This window comes from Geospiza fortis, unplaced genomic scaffold, assembly GCF_000277835.1.
Source record: "Geospiza fortis unplaced genomic scaffold, GeoFor_1.0 scaffold157, whole genome shotgun sequence".
NCBI lineage: Eukaryota > Metazoa > Chordata > Aves > Passeriformes > Thraupidae > Geospiza > Geospiza fortis.
Window position 1 is genome coordinate 8,982,342 of NW_005054314.1, and position 9,223 is coordinate 8,991,564.

The following is a 9,223-nucleotide window of genomic DNA, read 5'->3' on the forward strand; positions in this document are numbered from 1 at the left end:
CTTTCCCTTCCTGGACAAGAGGATAATGAGAAGAAGGTGGACAAGGAAGCTGCAGCTGTTTCCTCAGGAGGATCAGTAAGTGCCAGCTTTGGATACCATTGTGCAATTCAGAGTTTCTGCCATTCAGCAGCTGCTGCATTCACAGCTGGAGGTGCTGAGGGCTGGAGTCCTGCCATGACATTGTGCTTCACCCCAGCCACTGGCACCTGGAAAATTGAGTTTGAATTTCCCTTTTAGTCATCAGTTTCCCTTGCAGGATACAGGATAAATTGTCTCCTGGATGTACCTGCCCCTCTGCACAGATGATTTGAGAAAATCCATGAAAATTGAACGTGTAACTGGCCATGAACTTGTTTTGGCTTTGTTCATTCAGTTTGTGATATGGATAGCAAAAAGCAGTTTAAGAGCACTGGATATGGCTGACAGGCATCTTCCTGAGGGTTTGCATTTGGCATACGAGCTCAGGGGATCCCTGCCTGCTCCCTTCCTGACATTGATTTCTCATCACAGGTCCACACCAGCTCTCTGCTGGGAGCTGAAGAGGTAGATGATGAGACATTTCTCCTGTCTGACACCCTCAGCAGAAGCTCAGGCCCTCTGGACAAACCCAGGGTCCAGCCACAGAAGCAATTCCCTGTGATAGAGGAAGTGCTGGAACAGCTGAGTACGTGTGCTGTGCCTCTTGTCTGGTGTGTGTGTCCCAGCCTCAGCTGCACCAAAGGGACACAGGAAGCAGGAATTCTCTCTGGGCATTCCTCAGGGCAGCTCAGACTGGGTTCAGTTTCCCTGTGCTTCCCTCTGTGCTGAAGGCAAAAGCAGGGATGGTTTCTGATTCAGCAGAAGGTGCTGTGACCTGGTGAATGAACTACTGAACTCCTGAGTGCTGCTGGCCAAATCAAGCAGGATATTTGGGTTCCTAAATTCTCTTTAGTCCCCTGACAAGTCATTGGAGCAAAAATACTTCACAGCAATCTGTTAGATTGAAGACAAGCAGTGTGGTCCTTCAAATAGCACAGGCAAGGTTATCATCAGAACTTAGCCTGGTAACCCATGATGAGGGTCCTGGATCCTAAAGCCCCATCATTGTTGATTAGAACATGAGATGCTGTTCTTTAAAATCTTAAAGACAATCCTTTGGTGAACTGCTGAAAGTTGGGAAGGTCCCCTTCTCTCCTGGAAACACTTTGCACCGTTTCTTAAAAATTAATCCCAGAACCCAAGGTGCATTTAATCTTCAGAAATATTAAACCTTTTGTTGAATCACACAAAGGGTTTATTCCTAGGAAAATAAAGGCTGTGTTGTTTTAGCTCTCCTAAATATTTGTAGAAAACAAACTCTTGCTTTGGTACCTGGTCTTTCCTGTCTCTTGTGGATATTTCTGCTGGTGCTTTGTTTCCTGTCAAGGTAATCTTCAAAAAGAAATATATGTGGAAATATCTGTGCTTTGGAGCTGCCTCTGTTGCTGTTGTTGCCCACAGAGGGCTCACAGCCAGACAGTGGGGGTGCATTTCCCATCTCCTGGAGGGTGGTGTCTGTTTGAAGTGAGCATCCTGCATTTCATTTCTTTCAGGGGGCATTGTGAACGAGGGGGACCCTAAGACCAAATACGTTGATTTTGTTCAAGTTGGCCAAGGGTAAGTCCCATCCCAGTCACTCCTACAAAACCATGGCTGGGCATTTTGCTGCTGTAATATCAAGTGTGAATCCAGGCAAGCTCCACACATGATGTGGGTTTAGATCCTCCCATCTCAGTACAGGTCAGAATTAATAAATAAGGTCAGAAGGTGTTGTCAAAGAAAACTCGATGCTGGCAGTGCCTCACCTGCAACAAGGAGCAGAACCTGAAAAATCTCCCATCCTCAAACCTTATTGCCTAAAAGAGCACCTTACCACCCCACAGCTGTCAGGTGAAAGTTCTCAATAACACTTGTTTCAAATATTTTGCTAAAAAAATATTTAGTACTCTGGATTATACACTTGAAGAATCTGAAAGATCTCTCATCCCTCAAACCTTATTGACTGAAAGAGTACCTTACCACCCCACAGCTGTCAGATAGAAGTTCTCAATGACATTTATTTCAAATATTTTACTTAAAAACATTCAGAAATCCAGATTATAACCATGTAGTTTAGCAATTGGAACTGGAGGTGAAATAATAAACTCTTGCACTGTCATACAAAATCCCACCCTGTGCAGTCTGCAGTATGCATTCCCTGGGAAAAAAATACACACACGAACACAAAAAGAAGGAAAAAATCCAACACAACAAGGCAAAATGGAAAAAAAAATTAAATACTTCTCAATTTTTGTAGGCACACCCTCCCCCTGCTCTTAGGTTTTGAAGATCTGTGCTCCAGCTCTTTTTCTTCAGTTTTCTTCTCAGTTTTCCCTTGAACACCCTACATGACAGAGGGCTGCTGTGCTGCTGTTTGAAGAACAGATGAACCAAGGTGTTTTAAAACACTTCATGCAGCAGAGATCTCCTGTCTGGGCTGGCTTTCACTCCCAGCACCTGAATGGCTTCTCCTTTCTTCACTGCTCTTTTGTTTCCAGGGGTTTCGGGACTGTTTACAAAGCCATGGACCCAGCCACGGGAGATGTGGTGAGTGCCAGCACCCCCAGCACACTGTGCAGCTCTTCAGGGCTTTCCCCTCTGCTGTGAGCTCTGCTGGAGCTTTGGGTGCCCAGTAGAGCTTTCCTGCACAGCCTTTCCTCAAGCACAGAGCAATGGCAGCCTGCAAAACTAATTTTGGACAGGCTTTGTTCCTACTCAGGTCCAGAAAGAATGCTAGTGGTGTCTTTCAGAGGGAGAAATAATTAAGGCTTAAAATACCAGAGAATGGGTTATTTCTTTAGAAACCCAGAAAATAATTGCAAATCTGAACTGTGGAGTTCAGATTGCTCATGGAATAGCAAAATCTAAGTTCAAGAACTGAGAAACTTTGTGGAATTGTAATTTTTGTGTGTGTGTAACTGCTATGATCTTTTAGGATGGGATTTTATCCATCATGTACACGTGTTTGCTTTGTTACTCAACCAAGACCAGCAGCAGTTGCTGAAATAATGGCCAAACCCCATTGAATTGCTGAAGGATTCCCAGCTGTTTTGATATATTTTCACAGCCACAAAATCCTGCTTGCAGTGAACCTGTGTGAATAATAACAGAGGTGATAAACTGAGGCCATCAGGAAAGAATGTGGGTGCAGGGTGTTGTCAGAGGTCTGTGGGTGATAGTTTAGGGAAATTTTTGCAGAGTTTAGAAGGCAATATGTGTCTGGCAAGTGTCCTGTAAGTGGCATCCAAGCAAGTGGAGAAACCAGCTGTTGTCCTGTCACCTCCTGAGCCCTGGTGTCTGATCACAAGGTCACAGGGCAATTGGCACAGCCCAGCCCCATCATTCCAAAAACACTCTCCATGGTCATTGTGCTCTATCCAAGCTAGGCACCCCCAACAAACAAATAATGTGCTCTGACTCCATGATTCAGAAGGCTGAATAATTACTTTATTAAAACTATACCATATTACATACTAATACTATATTATAACTATACTAAAGAAAACCCATAACTGTCTCCAGACAGTCAGACACGGCCTTGAGTGACTGGCTAATCACTCAAAACAACTTTCACCCGTGTCCAATTAACAAATCACTTTTGGTAAACAATCTCCATAACACATTCCACATGTGCAAAAACAGGAGCAGTGAATAAAGACAAGAATTGTTTTCTCTTCTCTCTGTGCTTCTCACTGCCTTCCTAGGAAAAATCCTTGGGAAGTTGTGGCTGCTGCTCTCTGTGAAGAGAGCTGTGGCCACAGTGCTCTCCTGCAGCAGAACTTCTGGAGCCCATGGGCTCCACTTTCATTTCAGGTGGCCCTAAAGAAGATGCCTCTCCGCAGACGGAGCAGGAAGGAACTCCTCGTCAATGAGATTCAGATCATGAAGGAAAACAGGCATCCCAATATTGTCAATTATATAGACAGGTGAGTGGTTCTGCTGTTAGCATGGGAATGTTTGTTTACACACAGCAAGACAAAAGTTAAAAAACCCCTTTGTGCACTGGCAGAACATGGAGCTCTTTCTTATTTCTCTGTTCATCTGCAGTGGATGGGTGGAGATGGCCTTGGGTCTCCATTAATCTTTTCTTGTGTATGTAGTTGGAAACCTCTTTTCAAAAACCTGGATGTGCCATGTCTTACTAAAACAACAGCCTGTCAGTTCATTACCTCTGTGTTGTTTGGGGGGGTTGGTTTTTACAGGTTGATCATATTTTCTATGCCTTAACAATAAGTGCTGATAAACCATTATAGAAATTATCTCCCTTGGGCTGTTCCCACAATTTTCCAGTGCTGTGAAAGCCAGGAAGACTAAATTATCATTTGCAGAACCACATAATTTGCCAGCTTTTACATAGTTTTTCCTGTTTCTGACTGTACTTTATGCAGTGTTTTCCAAATGGTTGGCCAACATCTGTCCTGAGTGCTGCAGAGCCTCCTCCCATGGATAACTCTGGAGTTGTGTTCCTGGAGTTCCTGGAGTGAATGGTGGAAGTGATAAATTAAAATAATGATTCAGTTGATGCCAAGTTTCCTGGTTCCAGATTGATCTCTGCTGTTACTAAATTGCATTTTTCATTTCTCATGAGCCTTTCTCATTTAGACTGCGCAGGTTCCAAATACTCTTGTATTCCAAATGCTCTGTAGCCTATAAGGAATGTCTCTCCATTTCATTTTGCCTCCATTTACAAGTGACCTGGAAACAAAACTCCCCTGCAGTCTTTTCTACAAGGTAATTCAGCTGTGCACATTCATCTCCATGCCTTTGTTTTCTTTCAGCTACCTGGTGAATGAAGACCTGTGGCTCGTGATGGAATATGTGGATGGAGGCACTTTAACCAGCGTTCTTGTCCGACTCTTAATGGAGGAAAGAATGATAGCTGCTATCAGCAAGGAGGTGAGGGACCCTGCTCGTGCTTCCAATGGCTTGGACAGGGTGGGGCAGGAGGGACTTTGTGTTCAGAGCTTTATTTCAGTGCTGATGTTATGAAATGTAAAATAAAAGGGTGCCCTGGTTTGAAAACACAGGTGTCTATTAAGGGAGGCAGGAACTTCTCTTGAAATGGAAAATGTAAACCCTCTCTCTCTGAATTATTATAATTTTGAAATTAAGAGGCTCTCAGGTAAAGATAGGGGAATAGGACTAGCAGTTCTTTACTAGGAAAGTTAAAAATACAAATGCAATAGTACACTGCCAACAGAACCACAGGCAGTGGAGGACAGAAAACGGGCAAAGTCTTGGAGAAGATGGGGTCACTCACAAAGATGCATTTTGTAAGAAATGGACTTAAAGAAACCCCAAAAAGCCACGCCACAAAATCACCAAGTGTACCTAGATCCACACCTCTATTCCCTATGGCTCTTCTCCCTTAACAGAATTTTCTTTTGTCAGAAGATTTGACTAGGAAAAAATTCCATTTTTGTGAGGTGTTGTGAACTGTTTTTACTACTTGTAATAACCATCCCGGGTCTGAGTATTCTTGTAATGCAATGCCATGCAGCAGAGAACCTGTCCACTTTATAGCTTTGCTCTCAATATTTGTTACTCATTGTTTTCTCATCTAAATGTACATTTGCAAGATGTGGGTCAACCTAAGACAAAGGGCATCTAAGTGAGCCTCCTGCCAATACAACTGCATTTCTTATACTCTGTTCTTATACACTTTTGTCAGTCTCTTTTTTTATTTAACATTCTAAACTTTGCCTCATTACACTGGAGCATGTCTGCACTGCATTCTTGGCCTGCAAAAGCAAACTTGCTGGTGGCAGAATTTTAAACTAAGAGCAAATTAAAACAGAGCCTCATTTCTCACAGCCCTCAGCTTAAAAGGAGAGCATTGCACCCCAAGTGGTGTTTCTTTCTGAAAAGTGACTAATGTGCTGCTTAATGTGCTGTTGAGGCCAACATAAAACCTCTGTCATGCAGCCTCCCACACAAAAGTGATCCACTTTATAATGGAGGGAGAGATGGGGGTTTTTTTTTGGCAAACCCTCCTTTGTCATCTGGATGGAGAGAGCAGAACCACTGCAGCCATTCTGGCTGGGTTAGGAATGGACAGTCTATATCAACAATTGGTGTTTCACCTAGAAATTCAATCTTTTAGAGCCATCTCCTTGTCTTGTGTGATGAAATGAGGTTAATTAACTTTTACCCTCATGGGTTTTGTCTCAGTGCCTCAAAGCCCTGGATTTCCTTCATTCAAAGAGTGTGATCCACAGAGATGTCAAAAGTGATAATATTCTTCTCGGGATGGACGGATCTGTGAAACTGAGTAGGTGTTCTTGGTCAGGTACAGCATCCCTCTGTTCTCAGACACAGAGTGGGGAATTCTGGTGCTTGGTTTCATGGTTCAAGCTGGCTTTGACAGTATTTTTGTTTTCCTCCTCAGCTGATTTTGGCCTGTGTGCTCAGCTGACCCCGGAGCGGAGCACACGGTGCACGATGCTTGGCTCTCCTTACTGGGTAGCACCAGAAATTGTGAAAAGAAAGGAATATGACACCCAAGTGGACATCTGGGCCCTTGGGATTGTGGCCATTGAAATGCTGGAGGGAGAACCTCCATACTTTAAAGAAAGCCCCATCCAGGTAAGGTGCAAACAGTCAGATGCCACTGTCTTGCCAATCTGTGCCACGTTTTGTCTCCCATGAACCAAAATCCCACTCAAATCAGCCTGAAATAGTTCCACCAAGGCCCACTTCTAGAAATGTCCCTGCAGAACATCTCATCAGAGGAGAAGTGACCTGTGCCAGTGCAAAAATGTGCCTTTTTGGCCTCCAGCACTGCTTGAGTTCCTCCTGCTGTGTTTGATCTCCCTCTGAGCTGGAGCTGGGAATGACAGCAGCAAGTTTCTCCAATTGGGAAATTATTATGAAAAGCATTACAAGTGTATCTGCAGGCCCAGAAGTCTTTTCAAATTCTGATCAGTACCTTTAAGGGAGGGTTACTGGTTCTAGTGATGCCATAATTATGTCTTACCCAAAAAATTTCTAGAAGTATATTTTAGCAAAGCTACTTGTAGTAAACATATTTTAAAGTTTTCAGTTTTAGATCCTAATTCCTTAAAATGAAATGATGAATTCTTATACCAATCAAGCAAGGAATAGTGGAGGAATGTATACCAGATAAAATCTCATGACTATTAGCTGAAACCAGGTTAAATGCTGCACAGTTAATGCCTGAGGAAGACAACAGTTCTGAAGATTTCAGTCTTCCACTCTTTTTGAAAAAGTTCCCTGACTTTTGGATTGCTTTTGCCTTGTATAAGGCAGCAAACCCAGATGAAGAGAATGATTTCCAGATCCCAGAATATTCTGAGTTGGGAGGGATCACCAATTCCAGCTCCTGAGTGAATGGCCCACCTGGGGATTGCTGTTACCAGCACCATGCTCTGACCAGCTGAGCTACACTCAGGCTCATTATCATCACTGCTCTGGAGACTGACAGTTCCCTGCTTCCTTGCCCTCAAATGCTGATCACAGCCCCTTGAGAGACACCAGAAAAGCTCTCAGACAGCCAGGAGGGGCCTGCAGTGGAGCTGTCACCCCAGGGATGGTCAGTGGCTGTCCCGTGCTTCCTCTGTCCCCAGGCTCAGCGCCTGATTGCCCGGAACAGGTACCCCCCTCTGAGGATGCCCGGCAAGATGTCAATTCTGTTCCACGCCTTCCTGCACTCCTGCCTGGACACCAACCCCAGCATTCGCTGGACAGCTAGGGAGCTCCTGCAGGTAAAGGCCCAGGGGCTGCAGGGGAAAGTCTCTTCACCTCCTTCACATCCCCAGTCTGGGTGCTCTGCAAAGTAGAATCATAGAAGAATTTGGCTTGGAAGGGACTTTTAAAGTCCATCTGGTCCAACCTCCCTGCCATGAGTGGGGACATCTTCAACATGATCAGGTTGCTCAGAGCTCTATCTGACCTGACTTTGGATGTTTTCAGAGATGGGGCGTCCAACACCTCTCTGGGCAACCTGTGCCAGTGTTTCACCACCCCTAGCATAAACAGTTTCTTCCTTAGACCTGATTCTCCCCTCTTTTCATTTAAAACCATTATCCTTTGTCCCTTTGCAACAGGGCCTACGAAAAATGGGTCCCCTTGAAATTTTGAAAGGCTGCCATAAGGTCTCCCTGGGGCCTTCTCTCCTCCAGGCTGAACAATCCCAGTTCTCTTGGCCTTTCCTCAGAGGAAAGGTGTTCCATCCACCCTCTGACCATTTCTGTGTTGTATTTTGGGAGTGCATTCAGTTTTAGCTGGTGGCAAGAGAACTGCAGTAGAATGGTGCCAGAGGCCCAAAATGGTGGTGATGGAAAAGGAACCCAGTCCCAGCCCAGTAGTCAGAGATTTGGCTGTTCTTGTCTTGGTGCTGAAAACCTGCACCTGAGTGTTCTTCAGAACAGCACAGCCCTAAATCCTCATGGGATCAACATTCCTTGGAGGTGCTGGAGTTCCCTGTGGAACAGCTTGCACTCATCTTTTCTGACAACTAAAGCAGCCCCTACCTTTAGAAAAAGGAACCTACGTGAGTCCTTTTAGTTTCCTGAAATGGAAAAAGCCCTAAGGCAGCAAGTGGCATTCCCGGAGTGCTGGCAGGGTCAAAATCCCAGCAAGCTGAAGACACCTTGATAGATTGATTATTGCCTCTGACAGCAAAGTCATGAATATTAAGACTGAAGTGGAGATGGTCCCCTCAGTCCTATTTATGTGTATTTCTGGTAAGCAGAGGAATCATGCTTCCTCTTGTGAGAAACTGGCTTTGGAAAGTAACAGTTCCTTTCTTTCTTTTTTTTTTTTTCCCTTTGGGCAGCATCCATTTTTACGAACAGCCGTGAGTCTCTCTGTCCTGCCTGACTTGATCTGTACAGCCAGGAAAATCTGTCAGGCCACGGAAACAGTTCAGACCAGCAGTGCCAACACAGAGCAAAAGAAGGAATAAAATTTTCACTCCTTTGGGAGATTTGCTCCTTTCTCACCCAATGGTTCCATTCACTTCTGAATTATTGGTTGCTTCTTAAAGATGGAAAGTCCCAATTATGGGGGTTTTGGTATGGTTTGGAAATGGGGAAAGGTCTCCTTCATTCATCAGCTCCAGACCACACTGCCTCTGGAATGCCCACGGGCTGGGTTTTGCCCACTTGTGGCACTTCTGGGTGAGGAAGAAAGTGCAATTGCATTT

General features: G+C 44.6%; 1 protein-coding gene across 1 annotated transcript in view; it reads left to right on the forward strand.

The window, feature by feature from the left end:
* LOC102033882 (serine/threonine-protein kinase PAK 3-like) overlaps window positions 1-8,990 on the forward strand; it is a 10,962-nt gene extending 1,972 nt beyond the window's left edge. Inside the window, exons 4-13 of the mRNA XM_031056078.1 lie at window positions 1-75; window positions 511-664; window positions 1,572-1,635; window positions 2,556-2,604; window positions 3,871-3,983; window positions 4,836-4,953; window positions 6,229-6,328; window positions 6,446-6,642; window positions 7,644-7,781; window positions 8,855-8,990. The exon at window positions 1-75 is cut by the window's left edge and continues 10 nt beyond it. Of these exons, the coding sequence (XP_030911938.1) occupies window positions 1-75; window positions 511-664; window positions 1,572-1,635; window positions 2,556-2,604; window positions 3,871-3,983; window positions 4,836-4,953; window positions 6,229-6,328; window positions 6,446-6,642; window positions 7,644-7,781; window positions 8,855-8,983 (1,137 nt within the window). The 3' untranslated portion in view covers window positions 8,984-8,990. The remainder of the gene's footprint in view (window positions 76-510; window positions 665-1,571; window positions 1,636-2,555; window positions 2,605-3,870; window positions 3,984-4,835; window positions 4,954-6,228; window positions 6,329-6,445; window positions 6,643-7,643; window positions 7,782-8,854) is intronic.
* The last annotated feature ends 233 nt before the right edge of the window (window positions 8,991-9,223 follow it).